Source organism: Felis catus, chromosome A2, assembly GCF_018350175.1.
Source record: "Felis catus isolate Fca126 chromosome A2, F.catus_Fca126_mat1.0, whole genome shotgun sequence".
NCBI lineage: Eukaryota > Metazoa > Chordata > Mammalia > Carnivora > Felidae > Felis > Felis catus.
The window spans coordinates 109,204,743-109,229,191 of NC_058369.1; the positions used below are offsets into that span (position 1 = coordinate 109,204,743).

At 37.0% G+C, this 24,449-nt stretch overlaps 1 protein-coding gene across 6 annotated transcripts in view; it reads right to left on the reverse strand.

Annotated features, from left to right (window-relative positions):
- CRPPA (CDP-L-ribitol pyrophosphorylase A) overlaps positions 1–24,449 on the reverse strand; it is a 670,733-nt gene that overhangs the window by 541,293 nt on the left and 104,991 nt on the right. For all 6 annotated transcript variants that reach the window (XM_045052438.1, XM_045052440.1, XM_045052439.1 and 3 more), the window contains exons 4-5: positions 15,836–15,940; positions 8,626–8,671 (exon numbers count right to left, since the gene is read on the reverse strand). In XM_045052438.1, the coding sequence (XP_044908373.1) occupies positions 8,626–8,671; positions 15,836–15,940 (151 nt within the window). The remainder of the gene's footprint in view (positions 1–8,625; positions 8,672–15,835; positions 15,941–24,449) is intronic.

The window sequence follows — 24,449 nt, forward strand, 5'->3', positions numbered from 1 at the left end:
AAACTATATGCCAACAAATAGGTTGACCTAGAAGAAATTGATAAATTTCTAGAAACACGTAAACTACAAAAACTGAAAAAAATTGAACAGGCTGATAACCAGCAAATAAGTTCAATCAGTAATGAAAATACTGCCAAAAAACAAAATTCCAAGACCAGATGGTTTCACAGGAGAAACCTACCAAACATTTAAAGAAGAATTAATACTTACTCTTCTCAAACTATTCAAATAAATAGAAAAAGAAGGACAACTTCCTAATTAATTCTACAAAGTCAGCATTATCCTGATATCCAAACAGATAAAGAAACCAAAGAAAAGAGAACTAACGCTAATATCTCTGATGGACATAGAAACAAAAATCCTCAACAAAATGCTAGCAATGATTTTAAAAAATCTTTCACCAAGATCAAGTGGTATTTATTCCCGGGTTGCAAGGGTGGTTTAATATTCATAAATCAATCAATGTGATATATTACATCAACAGTAGAAAGGATAAGAGCCATAAGATCATTGTAATTGATGCAGAAAAACACACTTGACAGAGAACAACATCTTTTTATGACAAAAAACCCTCAAAAAGAGGTTTAGAGAGGGGCACCTGTGTGGCTCAGTTGGTTAAGTGTCCAACTTTGGCTCAGGTCATGATCTCACGGTTCATGGGTTCCAGCCCTGTGTTGGGCTCTATGCTGACAGTTCAGAGCCTGGAGCTTGCTTTGGATTCTGTGTCTCTCTCTCAACCTCTCCCTCGCTTGCACTCTCTCAAAAATAAATAAATAAAAATTTAAAGAATAGGTTTAGAAGGACCATACCTCCATATAATAAAGGACATCTATGAAAAAAACTGAGCTAATATCATCCCTAGTGGCAAAAAAATGACAGCTTTTCCCTTAACACCAGGAACAAGACAAGGACATCCACTCTCAACACTTTTATTCAACATAGTACTTCAAGTCCTAGCCTCAGCAATCAGACAACAAAAAGAAATAAAATGAATCCATTTTGGTAAAGAAGAAACCAAACTTTGCACATGACATCATAATATATATAGAAAACCCTTAAGACTCCACCAAAAAACTGCTACAACTGATAAATTTAGTAAAGGTACAGGATACAAAATCAGTATACAGAAATTTGTTGTACTTCTAGACACTAACAATGAAGCAGCAGAAAGAGAATTTTTTTTAAATCCCATTTATAACATCACCAAAAAATAATAAGATACCTAAGAATAAACTCAAAAAGGTGAAAGACCCATAGTGTGAAAGCTATAAATCACTGATGAAAGAAATTCAAGAAAACACAAACAAATGGAAATATGTTCCATGCTTATGGATTCAAAGAGCGAAAGTTGTTAAAATGTCTCTACTACCCAAAGTAATCTACACAATTAATGCGATCCCTATCAAAATACCAACAGTATTTTTCACAAAACTGGAACAAACAATCCTAAAATATGTATGGAACTACAAAAGACCCCTAACAGCCAAATCAGTCTTGAAAAAGGAAAGCAAAGCTGGAGGTATAACAATTCTAAAATTCAAGTTATATTACAAAGTTGTAGCCATCCAAACAGTATGGTCCTGGCACAAAAAGAGACACATACATCAATACAAAAGAAAAGAAAACCCAGAAATAAACCTACAACTATATGGTCATTAATGTTTGACAAAGGAAGGATATCCAAGGGGGAAAGACAGTCTCTTCAACAAATCGTGCTGGGAAAACTGGAAAGACACAAGCAAAAGAATGAAACTGGACCATTTTCTCATACCACACACAAAAGTAAAATCAAAATGAATTAAAGACCTAAATGTGAGACCTGAAACCATAAAAATCTTAGAAGTGAACAAAGGCAGTAACCTCTTTGACATTGGCTATAGCAACTTTTCTCTAGATAGGTCTCTTGAGACAAAGGAAACAAAAGCAAAAATAAACATGGAAGTACATCAAAATGAAAAGTTACTGCACAGTTAAGGAAACAATCAACAGAACTAAAAGGCAACCTATGGAATGGGAGAGGGTATTTGCAAATGACATGTCAGATGACGGGCTAGTATGCAAAACACAGAAAGAACGTATAAAACTCAACACCCAAAAAACAAATAATCCAATTTAAAAATGGGCAGAAGACATGAACACACACTTCTCCAAAGAAGACATTCACATGGGCAATAGACACATGAAAAGATGCTCAATATCACTTATATTCAGGGAAATACAAATCAAAACTACAATGAGATATTATGTCACACCTGTCAGAAAGGCTAAAATCAATAATACAAGAAACAACAGGTGTTGCCGAGGGTGTGGAGAAAGGGGAACCCTCTTGCACTGTTTGTGGGAATGCAAACTGGTGCAGCCACTCTGGAAAACAGTATGGAGGTTCCTCAAAAAGTTAAAAATAAAATTATCCTACGGTCCAGCAATCGCACCACTGGGTATTCATCCAAAGAATACAAAAACAATAATCCAAAGGGATACATGCACCTCTCTGTTTATAGCAGCATTATTTACAAGTGTCAAACTATGAAATAGTCCAAGTACCCATCAATTGATGGATAAAAATGTGGTATATATACAAGAGAATATTATTCAACCATAAAAATGAATGTAACCTTGCCATTTGCAACAACATGGTTGTAGCTAGAGAGCATTATGCTGAGTGAAATAAGTCACAGAAGGACAAATACCACATGATTTCACTTATGTAGAATTTAAAAACCATAACACATGAGCAAAGGAAAAACAAGAGAGAGACAAACCAAGAAACAATCCCTTAATTATTATAGAGAACTGATGGCTATGAGAGGAGAGGTGAGGTAGTTGGGTGGGGGATAGGTTAAATAGGTGATGGGGATTAAGGATGGCACTTGCTGTGATGAGCACCGGGTGTTGTATGGAATTGTTGAATCACTATATTGTACACATGAAACTAATGGTCACTGTCTGTTTAAATGGAATTTAAGTACCTTTTTTTAAATGTTTATTTGTTTTGAGAGACACAGTGCATGTGCGAGCAGGGGAGGTGCAGAGATAGAGAATCCCGAGCAGGGTCTGTGCTGTCAGTGTGAAGTATGACGTGGGGCTTGATCTCAGGAACCATGAGATCATGACCTGAGCTAAAATCAAGTCAGACACCTAACCGAGTAAGCCACCCAGATGCCCCCTACCTAAATAAAAACGTTAAGGGACGCCTGAGTGGCTCAGTCAGTGAAGCGTCCAACCTCGGCTCAGGTCATAATCTCATGGTCACTGAGTTTAAGCCCCACATCAGGCTCTGTGCTGACAGCTCACAGCCTGGAGCCTGCTTCAGATTCTGTGTCTCCCTCTCTCTCTCTGCTCTTCCCTTTCTCGCTCTCTGTCTCTCTTTAAATACACATTTAAAAAAATTGTTTTAACTATAAAAAACAAAATACAAAAAACGATGCTTTGTTTTACCTCACAGTAAATTTGTGATTAACTATATGATTTTCAACACACACAACTGTGTGAACAAATAGAACACTTTATATACACATTTACTATTATCAAATACTTCACTATAGATGTAAATCTATATAAATATACTGATGCTAAAATAAACCTCAAAATACGACTTATCGAAAAATACAAAAATAGAAGTCAAATTTCTAGACGCTACAAGCCACAATTTTAGTCAAAAGCTTGGTTAAGGTTAGTTACATCAAAATTCCCACACTGAACAACAACAACAGCAGCAACAAAAAATGGACTTTAACAAACATTCAGATGGACCAAAACATGGATGCTATTCTAGTGAGAAATAAATTGAGGAGTACAAAATGCACTTGCAAGACATGCCATAAAACAAGAAATGTTTTATAGAGTCTTAAAATACCTATACAAGAAAATGCTTTCATCAGAAGGTAATTTGTTGAGCAGCAATGATTGGAATTCAAGTGAAAAAGCAGCTGGGGAAGGACGATTTACAGAATGAAAACTTCCAACCTTCATCTTGGAAATGGACAACTGCTATGGCTAGATGAACATTCAACTACCAGAATTAACAAAGAACAAAACTAAACAGTAACCAACCAATCATTTTGAAACTATTGCTTTAAGTTTTTATTTTTACTTATCCTTTGGGCATGTCTAGAAATCTACTATTTTAGTATTATGTTTTATGTTTTTCCCACACTCTCTAGAAGAATACACTGTGTGGTTAGCACAGCACTATAAGAGAACATGTCCACCTTCGACTGTGTGGTTGGACACTCTTCATCAGGCCACAATCAGATTCGGGTAGGCTGAATTTTATAAACCCTAGGCTATCCTGGCTAAAAGAGCACTAACGAAGCTAATGTCCACTACAGTACTCAGCATGAGTAACCCATGAATCAGAGGTGCCAAGTGGCCACGCCCCAGAGCGAAGTCAGACTTAAAGACAAAAAGAGAACTGGGTTTAAATTGTGCATCTTGTTCTTACTGTGTGACCAAGAGAAAAGTACTAAATCTAAACCTCTGTTTAACTCATCTCCAAAAGGGGAGGAATATTATCTCTATTATAGCATTATAGTTAAAAAAAAAAAAAAAAGAGGTAATGTATTTAAATGTTATAAGTGCCATCTATCCCAAACCCTGGTTTTCAACTTTGACATAAAAGTAATACATGTGATTTTATATCATCTTTTATATCATCTTTGAGAAAAAATATATATATATAATATAGGGACTGATACATGGTCTCAATATGTACCTGTCAGAAGCAGGTAAAGTGGTATGGTTGGAGAAAAAGGCCACTTGTCCCCATCATTTAAATTTTTTCGACTTGAAGGAACAAAACCTTGCCATAGCCTACAACATACAAGTCCATTCAGTTAAACTCAGTGTTACAGGCTACATAAGAGAAAAGAAGAGACATCCTCTCATCTTCACAGAGTCAATCTAAAAGCGTATGACACCAAGTAATGGGCAATGCTGAAATCCAAGATTGCCTTAAAATAGCAAATTTAATCATGGTTTTCCTATATAAATTTGGTGGTAAAATAAGACCTGAATTTGGACTAGACGCTTCATACTCTTCACTCCTGTACTAGATATAAACATTCTTGCATTCTAATTTCCATTATGTGGCAAGGTCCTTAATCCCCACTACTGATGTGACTTGTTGGGTGCTGCATGAACTTCTGAAAAAAAATCAGTATTCCAAATTTCAAAACACATGCAGTCCAAGAATTTCAGAGAAGACAGTTTGAAGAATCTCTGCATAAGCAAAAAAAGAGGCAACAGCTGCATTAAGAGATAAACTACTGAAGATAGAAACTTGTAGTTTAAGAATTTATTTTCTGTCTTAAAGCAGTACTTGCTTAGAACCCTTGATTATTTATTCCAATATGGACACAGTGACACAACTTACATCATTAAGTTCTTGGAGAACCAAGAGATGATACCCACGAAATGCTTTAAACATTGTCTGACACAAAGTTAGTACCCAATAAATGCCATGTTATAGTAGTGTCTAGAAAAATATTTTGAACATTTACTAGGAAAAGGCAAAGAGATGAGTATGTAGCTCCCTCTACTATATATCATATTTTATTTTGCAATTTTAGTTTAAAAAATCCAAGGGTATCCGTTGGACTATGTCACACATGTTTGTTTCTCCTATCAGGCCACAGAACTAGAATTAGTGCAAGTCACAAAGGTACGTAGCCATTTTAGGTATGCAAACAAGCATTTGGAGCTGATAAAGTACAGTAAGACTTCAAGCTCTTAATGTAGTAATAATATTATCTGAAAAGAAATGATCTATGAAAGACTCAAGAGCAGCCTAGAGGAATGTTTCTAGAATTTAACATACAAACTAATGATCCAGAGTTTTTGTTAAAATTCATATTCTGATTTAACGTGGTGGGGTCACACATTCTGCATTCGAGTTTTCAGGTAACCTCAACTCTGTTGATCTACAAGCCCACACTGAGAGGAGAGGAGGCCCCAGAGCAGTGGCCCTCCCAGTATATCCACAACATCACAATCTCCTGGGAAGATAGAAATGCAAACCCTAGAGCATAAGGAAAACCTTGGAGATCATTGATGAGCTCTTTCCATCCAGTCATATTAGTTACTCTGAGAATAAAAGACTACTTTTTTTAAAAAATACTTTACAGGGGCGCCTGGGTGGCGCAGTCGGTTAAGCGTCCGACTTCAGCCAGGTCACGATCTCGCGGTCCGGGAGTTCGAGCCCCGCGTCGGGCTCTGGGCTGATGATGGCTCAGAGCCTGGAGCCTGTTTCCGATTCTGTGTCTCCCTCTCTCTCTGCCCCTCCCCCGTTCATGCTCTGTCTCTCTCTGTCCCAAAAATAAATAAACGTTGAAAAAAAAATTTAAAAAAAAAAAAAAAAAAATACTTTACAAATAAAAATAAGGGCACCTGGGTGGCTCCAACAGTTAAGTGTCTGACTTCAGCCCAGGTCATGATCTCACAGTTCATGGGTTCAAGCCCCATATCAAGCTCTATGCTGACAGCTTTGGATTCTGTGTCTCCCTCTCTTTCTGCCCCTCCCCCATTCATGCTGTGTCCCTCTCAAAAATAAACATTAAATTTTTTAATGAAAATAAAAATAAAAATAGCACACTAAAACATGTTGTGTAAATAAGAAAAGCAATTTATCTCTATACAATTTCCAAAAGTATAATCCCTACAATTATACTTCAAATGTAGACTTTTATAAGAATCTTGATCTGATAAACACTAGGCAAATATAATCTGTAGGATCCTCAGTAGGACCACTTACCAACTACTCACAAAGTCAGTCATGTCCATTTTACCTAGGTAACAAAGGTATGATTGTGTAAGGAAACCAGACTAGTTTTCTATTTCCATGTACTGAGAGCATAAGTAACCACATCATGGTTTAGCCAACTTGTCCACAGTAATGTTTACATAATGCCTGCTTATTGTGTAAATACATGTCGACATTTTGATTCACAGCTATAGATGATCTGTTTGCATACACAGATACACAGATGTATAAATAATGGTACATTAATGGTTTGAAACACAATATTCTTGAAGGACAAAAACCTTAAGAATAAATTACAAACATACAATGTCATGATCAGAGAAAAGATTTCAGTTTTGTGAATGGGAAGCCAATTGATAATTCAAAATTTGGGGAAAACCTACTTAACAAACGGATGCATTGAGAATTCAGATTCGGCATTTTTTTTTCAACTTCCAAGCATGAATACAGACATTCAGCCCTCAGTCAAAACCTAAGCATACAGGTCAATCCTTCATTTCAAAGGAGTCAGTAACAGACTGTAAAGCACCACACCTGCTTCAGGATTAGCACTGTAATTTTTGCTAGGACCACAGATTTTTTAATTTGTTTTAACATTTATTCATTTTTGAGAGAGAGAGCGTGTGTGGGGGAGGGGCAGAGAGAGAGACAGAGACAGAGAGGGAGACACAGAATCTGAAGCAGGCTCCAGGTTCTGAGCTGTGAGTACAGAGCCCAATGCAGGACTTGAACTATGAGATCATAACCTAAGCTGAGGTTGGACACCTAACCGACCCAGCCACTCAGGCGCCCCTTAGGACAACAGTTTTCCAACAGTGATTCTCTCAAGATACATCTTAGATGTTGCATCCAGGGGAAGAGTACCTCAGGTGCCTAGTGAATACAGGCCAGGCATGCTGTTCAACAACCTACCACGGATCAAACAGTCTCCACCACAAAGAATTACCTGACCTCAAATACCAAGGGTGCTAGGGTTAAGAAACGCTGATTTAAGTGACAGAGGCTGCCAAGATACACACTCAACGTCCTTGGTGCATCTCATTGCATTCCTAGCACGGTGTTCAGCACAACAACAAATATTTGTTGATAATCAAATAAACTACCTTGGTGTAGATGGGAGACGAAAAACAATGATAAAGGGGTTATTACACGTGTAGTATCTAAATTCCAAAACAAAATCACAGTTATTGTCAAAACTGAAAAGAAATTTAACAAATCATCTAGCTTTACTTCTCTAGTTGGGGGAAAAATAGCTTCATACGAACATGATATACAGTGTACTAGTGTGGCAGTGTTCTAAGGGGTGCAGTGGAAGCTGGCCTCTTCATAAAAGTAAGTATCCTAAGTTAATTAAAATTAGTTTTTACTTCTAATAGTATAAGGATCCCATCCTTTTCTTTTATTTTTTTTTTAATGTTTATTTATTTTTGAGAGACAGAGACAGACAGAATATGAGCAGGGGAGGGGCAGAGAGAGAGGGAGACAGAGAATCTGAAGCAGGCTGCAGGCTCCAAGGTGTCAGCACAGAGCCCGATGCGGGGCCCGAACTCACAAACCGCAAGATCATGACCTGAGCCGAAGTTGGACGCTTAACCTACTGAGCCACCCCAGCGCCCCAGGGTCCCATCCTTTTCTAAGTATTTCCTCTATAAAAATTAAAACTAATGTGACATAAATAATAAGTGATATTTCACAAGCAGGAAACACAAAATGTAATTGTTTTCCAAAAACACCAAATCACAGACCTCTGTGGCCTACAGGCATTTATACTTCTGAGAATTCTGGGATTTAAAATGTCATGAGAAATTCTAAACTGGCTTACATTTTTGAAACACAGGAACTGACAGTCACAAGGCCAAACATACCCTTAATAATCGATTCAGCTGCATACAGATCTCGTTTGTAGGTCACCTAAAGGACCAAAAAAAAAAAAAAAAAAAAGTCATTAGACTTAACAGACCAGGAAGGAATGTGAGAGCAATAAAATTATGCCCCAAAGGAAATTATTATGGAGAAACTATGAACACATACTACGGACAATTTATAAATTATAACAACATTACCAAGTTCAGAAAAATATATTCTATTTCTGCAAACTGCTTAATATTGGATTTTAGATCTTTAAATTGAGATATTATGTGGAAGTGGTTACCAAAATCTTATTACTATAATTCAAATACTATTTCCAAGACAACGTGGTAGTGTTTAAATAAAAGCACCAGCACTGGAGGTTATTACTGTTTCATAGTAAAGTTTTATGGTGTAAGGAAGGAAGAAAAGCATGTGTAACAAAAAAAATCACAAAATTGCATTTTTAGTTCAAATGAGATGATTCTCAAAGATTCATTCACATTAAGGGGTGCCCGGGTGGCTCAGTCAGTTACACGTCTGACTCAGCTCGAGTCATGATCTCACGGTTCACAAGCTCGAGACCCGCATGCGGTTCTGTGCTGACAGCTCAGAGCCTGAAGCCTGCTTCCGCGTGTCTCTATCTCTCTGCCCCTCCCCCACTTGTACACTCTCTCAAAAATAAATTTTAAAAAAAGATTAATTCACATTAAGAGAGACTTCATTCTGAACGGAGATCTTTATGTAGACAAGGTTCACTTTCAAGCTTTTTATTGATATATGCATCTGATAGAGACTAGATGGTACCATCATCTACATAAGAACAATCATTATCTTTCCTTAAGAACATATATACATCCTCCTTCTAACTGTAACCTGCTTTAGTCCAATGGCACATACTTCCCAGAACACAGCCATGAGTTCAAATAGAGCCTGTCAGGTGTATGGGTCTGCAGAATTAGTTCCCACATCAGAAGTGAAAAACCTAGAAACTAATGTACTAATTGATAAGTACTATAAGCTTAGGAGTTAGTTTACCATTAAAGTACCCAGAAGATTTTGATGAAAAGGGTCTAAAAACACACTTTGAAAAATCCTTAACAAATTAGCGCATTTCTGTATCTGTTACTCATACTTTTTTTCCTTCAGATTACCTCATAACTAGACTTCTATAGAAACTGTGTTCAGCCCAAATTGCTCAGGGCACTTCTACTCAAAATAGACTGCCCTGCTATGCCTTTATCCTGGTAGGCAAATCCTGATGCAAAACTATACCCTAAAATTCAAAATTAAAGTAGTAGCTAACAGGGGTGCCTGGGTGGCTCAGTCAGTTGAGTGACAAACTTTGCCTCAGGTCACGATTTCATGGTTTGTGGGTTTCAGCCAGGAATCAGGCTCTGCACTGACAGCGAGCAGCCTACTTGGGCTTCTCTCTCCCTCTCTCCCCCTCTCTCTCTTCCCCTCCCCCACTGGCTTGCCTGCTCTCTCTCAAAATAAATACACTTAAAAAAAAAAAACAAAAAGTAGTAACTAACCTAAGATAGAAAGCTGCTTGAGCCTTCAACTAAACTATTAAAGTCAAATATGGCATTTCTACATTATTGCCAAAACAAGCATATACCAACCAAAACTAGTACGATAGTTCCTGATCCACAATATAATTCCATTATCTGGATACAAAACAGATGTATTCACCAAATTAAACACTATATTGATCTCATTCATTCATTCAACAAATGTTTATCAAATAACTACTATGTTCTAGGTCCTATTCTGTTTTGGGAATAGAGCAATGAAAAGAATGAGCAAAATGCCTTAACCTATGAAAACAACATTTTGGTGGAGAAATTTTCTTAGAAGAAATGCATCAAGTAAGTTCTTCTTCTGTGTTCTTGAAAACCCAAAGTCAACTAGGTATCTAAAATCAGGCTTCAATATTTGTAATTCAAATGAGACACTAGTGTTTTTCTGTAATAATTTTCTGCTGTGTAGGGCAAACTTAGACCTGAACTAGGAAACGGCCTAATTACCATTATTCATTTTGTATTCTTTCTGCTATAAGGAATAAAACTGCATTCAAAATTAAAATAGAGGAACTATGAAAGTACCTTATACTGTTTTTTTTTCAAGGAGATTTTGACACATTTTTTAACTTACAGAAAAATTGGTCTCAAATCCTAAAATCCCTTTTCTAGCATTCTTGAAACACTTAAAAGTTTTGCATTGCAATCAATCTTAGTAAGACACACATTTTTATCACCTAAAGGTCCTTTCTCCACTATTATTAAATCATTAACCGTATAAACAACAAAGACTCTTCCATTTCCTTTTGTCTACTCTTTCTTGTAGGCTGTGGATACTGACTATACACAGATTAAAGCTTTTATTTTTTACTAATATCTTCTACATAATGCCTTACATCTACTACTTGAACTCCACTTCTCACCAAACACAGATTTAATGAAAATAAAGTACAAAATGTTTCTCACAAACTCGTAAAATACTGCATTTAAAAATAGCTTTCTTTTTTTCCTAATTGAAAGTTAACGTATTTCAAAGGGAACAAACAGTACTGGAAAATGCTGTAATTCTGAACTGATGAGTTATACTTTTTCTGTCAAACTTTTACCGTAATATGGGTTGCCCTTGCCTTATTTTTTTAATTTTCTAAAGTTTATTAGATCAGTTTTGAAGTTGATTTCCTTCTGTCAGCATGATCTGTAGTTTTCCTTTGACCTTGCACAATGCGTTATGAAAATTCGTTACTTTAAAACATCAACCCTTAAGTGAATCAGAGGATTGAGGCTCTCTTCCATCACTCATTTTCACACCGCTCAGCAGAGGCTCAGGAGCCGCCTGAAGACCAGGGCAGGTGCTCTGTGCGCCTGAGGCTCAGGGCCCCGCATGTGCCCCACAGCTATCCATTTCTGTCTCTTTTCTTTGTGCTTCTGTGCAGTATTTCATCTGAGCTAAGGGTGTAACTGCAGGAAAAAACTACTCCATGGAAAAGAAGCTTGAAACTCAGAGCCAGAGCGATGGTCTTCTGGCTCTGTGGCCAGGGCTCCCTCAGCTGCCTCAGGGTGGGTCCCCAAGACCACCACCATCACACCTTCTTGTGTTGCTCGGTGTCAGCACTCGATGTAGGAATTTAGATTTCTCAGTGCCCAGTTCAGGTGGCCACCATCTTCGGTAAATTAGAGAACACGTAATCCCTATCTTTCCCATCTTTTACCTTGTAAGAAAATGAATATGTCACTGCAATGATTAGAAGCCTGAAAACAATAAATTTTAAAAATAGAGTATGGTGTGTTATTAGACACAAATTTGGATTTGGGGATATATTGATTTTATTTATTTCATCAATTGGATCTATCTGAAGATATTCTTTCGTCTACACTGGATGACTAGATGAAAACCTCTGAAAATAAACAAGGTCACCACATTGCATTTTTGAAATTAAGAAGTGAGACTATTTTGTTTCTTCTGTTTTAAACAAAGATGGCAGAACACTTGGATCTTAAAAAAAAAAAAAAGGGGGTAGTTCTCATCAAAAGGATTCCTGAAAAGTCAGTTATTCCAGTAATATGTGATGACTCAAACAATTCAGAAGCTCCTCCTAAACAAGTATTTTCAGACAATGGAACACAGTTGAATTTCTTTAATACCTGGTTATAAATCTTTTATGCCTTAAGGATAGTTCTAACATTTAAAAACAAAAAACCTATTCAATTAGTCTGTATAGTGTAGTGAGCATGTATTTAAATATATTGGGACAAAAATATGGTACAATTATAAACTAAAGGAGTAGAAGTTCTTATGTCTACTAGATGAAACTTTGTAAAAGTAATAATGTGTTCACTAAGGCCTCGCAAGGCACAACCCCTCAAGGGAAAGGAAGAGAGCCAATTCCTATTCCAGAAATCAGTCCTGCTCTCTTCTTTGTCCCAGGGAGTGGGGGACATCCTCTACCCTGCACGGTGATTTAAATGTTTCCTCCAGGCCACAGAGGAGCTACTCCAAGAGAGGTGGCCTAACTCTGAGCATTTACTTCTTGCATTTACTTTTACAAAAAAGTATGTAAAATACAAAACGTCCCTCTTGGGATTTCTGGTGGCAGTTCAAAGAGTTCTACATGCAGGCATGAGACATGCCTAGTCACTCCTCACATCACGGTGGGAGACAACTCCCTGACTTCTGAGGGGTAGGGAAATGTATCCTGGATCCATGTTTCAGAATCCTCCCTTGCCTTACTTTTTTATGGTTGCAAAATGCCTCCTGAAATGCATTTTTCAGCCTGTCAAGATTTGTGAATCACGTGCCTGGTACTTGGCTCAGCCATCTGATTCCAGTATCAGTTTTAGCCTCCTTGTACTAAATATTCTTTCAGATCTATATTTTTTAAAAAATGGTAGCATCTTTAGTCCTAGTATAGAATTAAAACACTAAGTTCTAAGTGTAGATTCCATTGCTTTGGTTTAAAGAGAAACTGGAAAACTTTTACGCAGACAAAATGCCAGGACCTCAAAATTAAATGAGAAGCCTTTATACTGAAGACAGCTCACACAATGTCATCCAGATGCTCAACAAGGTGATACCAACAGCTAGGAAAATATCAGCAACAAGAAAAAAGCTGTGGGTGAGGGTTGCGGAGGAAGACAATGAGAGACAGAAGGAAGAGGAAACATAGAAGCTGCAACAACTACAGTATTTGTACTCAAAATAATTTCACCTCAACAGAAGAAATGTGGTATCTGTAAAAGACATCCTCACTGACATTAAAAGACTTTTTGCCCAATCCATTGTGTTAAGGACCCCTTTAGAATCCAAGATCCCATTCTTCAAACATTGTAAAGAAATGGGCTTCCCCCATCCCTTCAGGTTTGTAAACTGATACTATAAGGCTGATCCCTCTGGGCCTAAGCTTGTGGAATGTTTATTAGTTTCCCAGGGTTACCATAACCAACCACAAACTGGGTGGCTTTGAGACTATTCTCTCACAGTACGGGAGGCAGGAAGTCCCAAATCAAGGTGTCAGCAGGGCCATGTCCCCCTCTGAAAGCTTGATGTGTCAAAGAATGCTTCCAGGCCTCTTCCCACTTGGCTTTCCTTTGCGTGTAGAGGCAGCACTCCAGTCTCTGCCTCCATCATTAGTCACTGGCATCCTCCCTTTATCTCTCTCCCCCTTCGGCTATTCTTCTCTGTTGAATTCAGGGCCTACTCGATGACAGTAAGACCTCATCTTAACTTCATTAGATCTGTAAAGATGTTTTTTGTTTTAATGTTTGTTTATTTTTAGAAAGAAAGAGAGACAGCAAGAGCAGGGGAGGGGCAGAGTGGGGGGGAGGGGCGGGGAGAGGATCCCAAAAGCAGGCTTTGTGTGGTCAGCGCAGAGCCCAAAGCAGGAATCGAACTCACAACCATGAGATCATGACCTGAGCTGAAATCAAGAGTTGGATGCTCGAGTGACTGAGCCACCTATGTCCCCTGTAAAGATACTTTTCAAATAAGGTCTCTTTCTCAAGTGCAGGAGTTAAGTTAAACTTGAACATAAGTTTGTGGGGGACACAATTTAACCAGTAACAGCATCATGAAATGACTCACAAGGGGAATGATGAGAAGCACTTGGCAAGGCCAATCCCTGACTCTGGGCACAGACTTTGGTGCCCATGAAAGGGAAGCCAAGCACCAAGATGTGAGCGCTAAAACTGTGTTGCTGGAGAAAGCAGTGAAATATGAGATTTCACAATTATTTTTTTTAATTGAAATAAATTGGTGAGGAACAAGTGGAAAATTTCAAGAGCAATGTGTTACTTTACTTTCATCTGCAAATCTCAGGGCACTTGACAAGTTTCAAAAAGGCTCTGAACACCCACAGAGATAGATCACCACACCCCCTAAGACATCAAAAATGAGGTCAGGGAGTGTTATGTTAACATGTTGTCTGCGAGTTTTCACTCCCTTCTCCCTCTGCCTACAAATTAATTTAGCACACAGTCAAAAGGGGCCTTACAGAGATAGGAGTCAGCATCTTAAACAAAACATCTACTTGGTAAACACCACAGTCCTCACAATATGTTCATCACCATCAGAGCCACATACAGAAAAGAATACACAGAATGAATAAAATATTTGCCTGCTGGATTGATGACATTTGGATGCCCTTGAAAACACAATAATATTGCATGGATTTTCTCCACCAGCCAATAATCCAGACATGCCAATATTTTGTAATTTCAGAACATTTCAAGTGTATATGAGACAATCTTAGAATGCAGCAAGGCCCTTCAGTTTAATGTACATAATACCTAATGAACTTAGTAGGTTTGCTTTCTGGTTTGTTTTCAAGTCAATGGGGAAATATGCCTTTGGATTCATAAAATCTTAGAGTTAAAATGAATCTTTCCTAATCAGATTTAGATACAAATATCAGTATGACATTTATAAATTTTCATCCCATATTTCAAAAGCAGCAATACTTGAAAAAAGAAAACAACCCTACCCTATTCCAGAATAGATCGTTCAGTTCGACACATTTCCACCTTTATACAAACAAAAGCCACACTGTGAAACACTCCATCCTCCACAGGAAGCTTTAGTATGAGAGTGTTATCACTTCATTCCCTCCAAAACAAAGAATTTGTCATTATGAGTCAAACCTTATTACATTCAAGAGTCCAACTTCTCACTGGGGCTATCAAGTGGGTCCAGTCATCCAGTCCACAGAGTCAGAACTATGGCAGATATTTCTTTAACCCAGTTAAGTTGGAGCCACCACCCCAGGGACCAGAAGGAAATGTTGCCACTGTGGGAAGCAGAGTTGCATCCTTAACCCAAAGCAGTATAAGGCAACAGAATAGAAGGATATAGGGAGAGAGAAGGAAAAACAATGAGTAAAACCATCTTATCAGCTAAAATGGAATTTATTTGAATAAATTATCTCCAAGTGAATTTTCTTAAAACAAGGAAATAGAAATGATACCATACTTTGATGGCTCAGAAAACCCAGTGAAACTCTGAATGCCTTTAATGTATACATACATACATACATACACACACATACATACATACATTTTTTCCTCAAAATATTCTTTCAGTATGAAACCACATATTTTTATACCACTTCTCCATTTCCTGAAGCAGCCAGAAAGTGTTTACACTTACAGAATGGGTTTTAGGAATGATATACAAGCATAGCCAAGACCCAGAGCAAAACACCAACTCCCTTACCTTCCAGAGGTCAGGTGATCCTTCCACAAGTTTGGCTTTAATGTGACCATATTTTAGAGCCAACTGTAAACATTCAGTTCCAAATTCCAAGTCATAGTCACTACACTGGATAGAAAAATAAATAAATAAATAAAGGAGAAGAAGTTGCTTCAACATATTTTAAGTACAACTTTTTTTTAAATTACATAATCAATACAGAAAAGATAGGGCCTAGAGAACTCATTAACTCTTTGATTAGCTACTTATGAATTGATTCACTACTTATTAATCACAATACACAATACACAATAATTTTACCTGTGCCCTAAAAGTCAAAAAATATATACAGTGTAGGCAAGTTGTAATCCTAAGTTTTAAACTTCCTCAATAGTTTTAGGGGTCAAATAAACATAATGCTTTGCTTCCTTTGATTATAAGTTACCTTTCCAAGCATGTTTCTAAAATGTCTCAGAGTATGGCTGAAGATCCCTATATCAGAATTTTATTTAACAAATACACGTATCCATCAAACTTCAACACTGATATTTATATCAACATATTTGCAGGTCACAGCTCTTGTTCATTTTAATATTTTACTTGTCAACATATCATTTTTAAAAATGTGTATTTTTATTTTAACTTGAAAACATTTCAGTATTCCATTATTAAACAGGAATGGAAAAGCCTCTCATAAACTTAGCAAAATACAAGCAACCTTTTTAAGCATTTCAGGCAAAACTATTAAAATGACTAACAATTCAGGTGAATAATACTGAGTGCCGATCATGTCCAAGCTCTGTATTACATACCAGCACATAAAGATAAATGAGACATGTATTATGTCCTCAAGGAACTCACCTCTTAAAAAGGAGGCTGATCTCTAACAAATATTTTGCAACAGAATGTGATAAATGCAACACTAGAAGTATATCTATAAGTAGACCAGGAAATAAAATACTTAATTCTGTGTAAAGGCATCAGAGAAGGCCTTTCAAAGAAATGGTCTCTGATCTCACTCTAAAGACTGAATACAATTGGAGAAGAGAGGGATACCTTTAAGAGAAAAGGTGGCATAAAAACATACCAAAGTTTCAGACATCTGATAGATTTGGATTTTAGAATGAACATACCCATGTAAAGAAGACCAAAGAAAGGCCACAAATATCAGTATGAAATGCAGCACTTGTTGCCAATGTTGTACTGTTGTACTGGCGATTCCAAAATCCTAGCTACAGTGGTTTGGGAAGGTAATGGCAAAGAAAATAGAAGCATCAAATATACATAGTCCCAAGTTGACTAGGATGGTCTCAGCTTCTATCTTCCATTTTGATACACTTTAACATGACAGATTTCTTAGACATTATAATCTTTGAAAAGTATTACCAACATTAGTTATATGCAAATAAATGAATTTGTTAAACCTCTTTGTAATTCCAGCATCTGGTCTCATTTAGCAGTACGTGAGATGTATGTACAGTCAACAGAATGTTCTCTTTAACACATGGTTAAATCTGAAAGATGACCAGTATTAGCCCTTTTCTTGACTCTTCAGAAACAAGATATTTACCACATTTGTGGGAAGACTTCAAAGTGCTCACGAAGTGCATACTGAGAGGAGACCATAGGAACAGGTGTTCCCTCCTGTCTTAGGTGGTACAAAGAGAATTACTGGATGCTAGACTCTTGCCGGCCACATATTGTACCATGAAAGATGGCAACAGCCTACAAAGTGTATGAAGTCTTTAAGATTCCAGCCACTAGGGCCAATGAGAAACACAGAAAATTCTGGTCAGGTATATAGGAAATATATACTAGAAACAGAGGCTGAGCCATCTTGACAAAAAGAACAGCCCGAATTTGTCATTCATTGTTATAGACTAATAGTACAACTATTTATAAGGCTTTTGGTAAGCTTTGCAATAAAATTTACTGTGGGGGTAAATTCAAAACTACACATGTTTAATGACCAATTAAATTTTGAATTTCTACATTTCTCGCTAACACTGATTAGGATTTCTATTTTTGTGTAACATATAGAAAGCTGGAAGAAGTCATGTTCTTTTCTGAAGAAAAAACAGGTAAGTCACCAAAGCAGAACTTTTCTTGAATCCACCAGAGCCAAGGTCACAAGAGGACCAAGCATCCTTAAATCTAAGAAAAGGCAGGCCTCCCCCAAGGACAGAGAGAATGCCATCACCAGCTTACAGACAGTACAACAGAAGAACAAGAGACATCAGGTGTTATACAAGCAGTTAAGAAGAAATAAGTAGAAAATTTCAACACATTGCTAAGTACTGAGTGGAGGTGAGTAGGAGAATATAAAACTTCTGGGAGCCACATACTCAACAGGAACTTTTACACCCCTGCAGGCTCCCCTTGTGCAACCTACTACTTTGGGCTCATGAATACTATATTATTATTTGAAGGTGACCGTGACTACACATACATTCTGAAGTCAAGACATGCACTAAGTATTTTTAAGTTAAAAATAAGAAATCAACAGTGATAAGACAGAATCTTTAAAATAAAAAAATTGGGGCGCCTGCGTGGCGCAGTCGGTTAAGCGTCCGACTTCAGCCAGGTCACGATCTCGCGGTCTGTGGGTTCGAGCCCCGCATCAGGCTCTGGGCTGATGGCTCAGAGCCTGGAGCCTGTTTCCGATTCTGTGTCTCCCCCTCTCTCTGCCCCTCCCCCGTTCATGCTCTGTCTCTCTCTGTCCCAAAAATAAACGTTAAAAAAAATTTAAAATAAAAAAATTAATATAAAGGCAGGCAGAAAAAGAAACACAACAGATGGAACAGAAAACAACTACCACAGTGGTAGATTTTTACATTAAGAAAGTTAATCAGTGTGTAATTGCTGAAAATTTAGATCTTTATGATTCAGCATGGGAATCATAGTGATATCACTGGTCACAAAAAATATGCATACACACACTGACGCTAAGAACCCTCTGCCTCCATCAACCTGCAGCCCAAAAGAATGTCAAACAATATTCTTCCTAGGCAGAAGCCCTGAGGACACTGTCAGAGATCCCCAAATACGGTCCATCTCAGTCTTGGTTATAATGAAACTCAAAGTCAACAAGCTCCACCTACAAAAGCCAACAAGTACAGTCACCCAACAGATAAATATGACCAGAAAAAAACAGATTTAACTGAAAACCAAGACTAACATGAAATCTAAAGTCAAAAAGGCAAAAATTAAAATGTTTACAGAAATTATGCAGTAAAAAAAAGGACTAAAGCATGATAAGGGAGAAAGTGTTTATAACTATAAACTAGGGTAATATTTAAAAAGCAGAAAACAGAGAAAAAAACAGTGACCACAAAGTCCAATATGTTAAAAAAGAAAGAAAAGAAAAATAAAAGTCAGAAGGGAAGAACACAAAAGAGTAGGAGAAAGATCAAGTGTTTCAAAAAAAATTACAGTAATGAAGAACATGAGTTTCCAAATTAAAAAGTTTCAAGGAATGGAGAAGCTCATGAATGAAAATACACCAAACTCAATTAACAGCAACAAAAGGTCTCCTATAAAGCAGGAGCCCAAATTGGTTGAGACATAATAGCAAGAATGAAAATTAGAAAAACAAAGGGATAGTTTCTCCATAATTTTGAAGATAATGATTGTCAACATAAAACTGTACTTCAAAAACACTTTTTCATCACATGTGAGGAAAGGATATGGATTTCTACAAACACTGAGGGTCTCAACAGAATTTTAGTTCCTCTGCATTCTCTTTCATTTTGAGTTTCATAGGCTTTGTCTTTTTAGAGCAATTTTAGGTTTGCAGCAAAAGTTAATAGAAGGTATATGTATTTCCTATATACCCTCTACCTCCACATACTCACAGCTTCCCCCATTATCAAAATTCTACACCAGAGTGGAACATTTGCTAACATTGGTGAGCCTACACCAACACATCATTATCACTTCAAGTCCACAGTTAACACTAGGATTCACCCAGTGTTTTTACATTTTATGAGTTGGCACAAACGCGTAATGTATTCCATCATTTTGGTACCATAAAGAGTATTGTCCCTGCCTTAAAAATTCTCTGCACTCCTTCTATTCATCCTCCTCCTTGCCTCCAACCCCTGGTAACCACTGAATTTTTCCTGCCTCCATAGTTTTGCCTTTTCCACAAGTCATATACTTGCACTCACAGTACGTGGCCTGTTCAGATTGTTTTGTTTTGTTTTCACATAAAAGCATGCATTTAGGTTTCTTGTATGTCTTTCATGTCTTCTTCGATCATTTTTTAGCCCTGGGTAATATCCCATTTTCTGTATATACCAGTTTATGTATGCATTCACCTTTCTGGCTTGCTTCCAAGTTTTGGCAATTATGAAAAAAAGCTGGTATAAACATTCACGTGTAGGTTTTTGTGTGGGACATAAGTTTTGTACTCGTGTGAGTAAACAAGAAGTGCAATGTCTGGACCATATGGTAGGAGTATGTTTAGTTTTATAAGAAAACTGTCAAATGGTCTTTCCAAGTGTATATACTGTCCTACATTCATTCTCGCCAGGAATGAATGAATTCCTGTGGCTCTGTATCCTCACCAGCATTAGGTGTTGGCATTCTAAATTTTAGCCACTCTAATAGATGTACAGTGATATCTCAATGCTTTAGTTTGCATTTACCTAATAACTTAGAATGTGAAGCACCTTTTCATATGCTTATTTGCCATTTGTATATTTTCTTGGTGAGATGACTATTGAGGTCTCTTACCATTTTTTGAATTGTTCTTTTTCTTCTTGTTGAGTTTTAATAGTTTTTTTTTTTTTTAATGTTCTGGATAGCAGTCCTTTATCACATGTGTCTTTTATAGGTATATTCTCCCTTAATTTTAATAAAGTCCAATTTACCAGTTTTTTCTTTTGTACATTATGTCTTTGATGCTGTATCTAAAAAGGTACCACCAAACCTAAGGTCAGCTAAGTTTTCTTCTCTCTCCCAGGAGTTTTATGGTTTTGTATTTTACACACAGGTCTATGATCCCTTCTGAATTTTTGTGAAACGTGTAAATTACATCTAGATTCATTTTTCCATGTGTATGTTTAGCTGTTACACCATTTATTGAAAAGATTACCTTTGTTTCATTGTATTTCCTCTCCTGTTTTGATGAAAATCAGCCATTTACATGGTCTATTCCAGAGCTCTGTACTCTGTCCACTGACTGATTTGTCTGTTCTTCCACCAGTTCCAGACTGTCTTGATTACTATAGTTTTATAGTAAGTCATGAAGTTCAGTAGTGTCAGTTCTCCAATTTTATCCTTCTTCAATAGTGCACTGGCTGTTCTGAATCTTTTGCCTCTGTATATAAACTCTAAAATCAGCTTACGCATACAAAAAAAATGCTGTTTTTCTTTTTAATCGGATTGCTTTGAGTCTACAGACCACATAGGAAGAACTAACAACTTGGTAATACTGTCTTCCTATTCATGAACATGGGATAGATCTCGTTTATTCAGCGCTTTAATTTTGCTTAGAGTTTTGTAGCTTTTCTCCTATGGATCTAGTACATATTTGGACAGATTTTCAAGTATTTAATTTGGGGGGCACTACATACAAATTGATGAGGGAGCATAATGCAAGCTGAGGGCAAAGCACAGGCTAGCGCCCTTCCCTGCAAGTGAAGTATGTGTAATATTCCTTGGACACTCCAGGCTACCCAAGAACAAAGCAAAGGGGTTTAAGTGCTTGTCATGGTGATGCAGGAAACTAAGGCAAATGAAAAATTCAATTCCCTTACTGTCTACAGCCCATTAAACAAGTCCTTGAAACCAGCAGAGTGACCTCCCTGCCTTGACGATGACGCTTTTCTAGGAGCAAAAGGGAATCTTGGCTTAACATTATCCTGACCCCCCAGGATCCTGCAAGTCTACTTTAACAAATAAAAATTCTCTTGAAAATGTCCTTTATCTCAATTCCCCTAAGATATATGCTGGCAACCATACTCCAGGTTTATGGCCCCCTGATAGGTATCTGAAGGGTCTCATGGCTGAGATTTTACTAAACGGTTATAAATGGCATTTTCCTAACACCACCTAGCTCCTTAAGGTCCTGGGAACCTTGCTTCCAAACTAACTGAGAGACTTCCTCTAACCCTAACCCCATCCCAACCTGAGGGTATATAATCAGTTACCCGTCACAAGCCTATTGCAGCTTTTTCTGCCCATGGGCTCTGTCCCTGTGCTTAATAACATCATCTTTTTGCACCAAAGACATCTTCAAGAATTCTTTCTTGGCCATTAGCTCCAAACCCCACCATCACCCCCCAAATCCATCACAGATGATGTGTGTAATTACAAATTTCACCTGTTGATTTATTATATAAGAAAGCGATGGACTGTTGTATATTAACTTTGAATTATGCAACTTTTCTACAACCACTTCCCTCCAAGAGTTGGTTCATTCTTCCAGATTTTCTACAAAGACAATTTTGTCACCTGCCAAGAGTTTTATTTTACCTTTCCCAAAGTACTTACTTCCTTTTCTTACTAAGAGTTCCAGTACAATGTTGAAAAGGAATGGTGAGAGGGTACATTTTTGCCTTGTTGCTGATCTTAGCAGGAAAGTTTCTAGTTTATCATTAAGTGTGATGTTAGCTGTAGGTTTTTTGTACATATCATTTACCATATTGAGGAAGTGCTACCTCTATTCCCAGTTTGTTAAACTTTTATCATTAATGGGTGCTGGATTCTGCCAAATTCTTTTCCTGCAAGTAATGAATTATTTGATTTTTTCTTCAGCCTGTTGATATATTGTTATTGATTTCTTTTTAAGAGGAGCTAGCTTTGGATACCTAGGATAATTCCCACTGCGCTCAAGTCTTTAATTCCTCACATACATTGTCGGATTCTACTTGCTATTTTTTTTTTTCACTTATGTTCATGACTTAGTGGTCTGTTGTTTTCTTGTAATACCTTTGTCTGTTTTTAGTGTTAGGCTGGCATCAGAATGAGTTAGCAAATCATCCCCTCAGCTTCTGTCTTCTAGAGGAGAATTGGTATAATTTCTCCTTTCAACATGTACTAGACTTTACAAGTGAATGCACCCAGAATTGGTGCTATTTTGGAAAATTACTGATTTCATTTCTTTAATAGATATTAGACTACTCAGACTGTCTTTTCTTATGTGAGTTTTGGTAGATAGTCTTTCTCAACTAATTGGTCCGTTTCATCCAGGTTATCATCCCTTTGAGGACGTAGAGGTGTTCACACTATTCATTTATTATCCTTTTACTTTCTGGTGGTTCTGTAAAGATGTCCCCTATTTCCTTGCTGGGTTAGTAACTTGAATCCTCCTTTCTCTTTGTGTGGCACAGTTACTTTATTAATCTTTTCAAAGAACCAAGTTTTGGGTTTGCTTTTGATCTTACTGTTTCCCATTTCATTTGTTTCTGCTCTAGTTTTCATTATTTCTCGTCTACCTATTTTGGAATTTATTTGCTCTTTTTCTAATTCCTTAATATAGAATTTTAGATTATCAATTACAGGTTTCTTCTTTTCTAGTATGTATATTGAACACTATATATTTCCCTTTAAGCACTGCTTCTGCTATATTCAAAGGTCAATGTTTTCATTTGTATTTAGTTCAAAATACTTTAAATTTCACCTGTGTCTGCAATATTGAGGACAATAGTTTGGCCTGTGACTTCACCACTGATGGATCTAAAAAGAGTTAATTTTTCACTTTGCTCAAATTTTTGCTCTTCTTGGAATAGAGTGATACCTTCTATGCTCTTTACGTGCACAGGAAAGCAGAGAATCCCCCATGCCCTCTTTTCTCAGGACATGGTGCTCCACACAATTGAGGACTATACTGTGTAAACTGCAGACAAAGGATATGGAAAGCAAGATATCCCCACACAGTAGAAAAATAAAGGCAACTGCTAGCAGAGTAGTGAAGTAGAGTCTCCAGGTGACCGTTACGCAGAGAGAATGAGAAACTAAGTGAAAGAAGGCGTTGTGCCTCCTTAGGAAGGGGTGCCTATAAATGGGAAGAGATTCACAGACCTAAGTTAAGAATGAATAGAATCTCTTTGAAAAGTCTCAAGAGAAACTGCCTCTAAGAAGGAAGAACAAGGGACAGAGTTGACATGAAGGCTCTTGTTAACCCTTGCTACACATACATTGTCCTTCTATTACCTAGTGGAAAAAAAAAATCATGTAACATTTATATAGTGTAATGTAAGAAGCAATGTCAATATTATATCCCCAAGAAATAGATGCTTCTGGATTAAGGATTTTGTTTCAAAACACATGTATTTAATACTTTAAACAAATGAATCTGATATTCTGGTGATAATTAAGGTCAAGAACATTTAAAAGTCTAAACAATGAATTTGAAATAACAGTCCATGTGAGTTACTCTATTACAAAATATGAAATCTAGTCATTGTGATAAATTTAAGGTATTGATTTTCAATTTGTTCTTGTTCTTTAACTTACAGAAATTTATAAATTATCTGTTAAAATTTATCACAAGTCCTTAAATGTGGTTTGCTCACCTGATAGCAGTATATATATACTCTCATGAATTTGAGACCCTGTTACCAAGTGTTTAAGAGCATGGACACTGAAGTCAAATAATTTTTCCACGTGACAAGTTGGGCAGAAAATATTT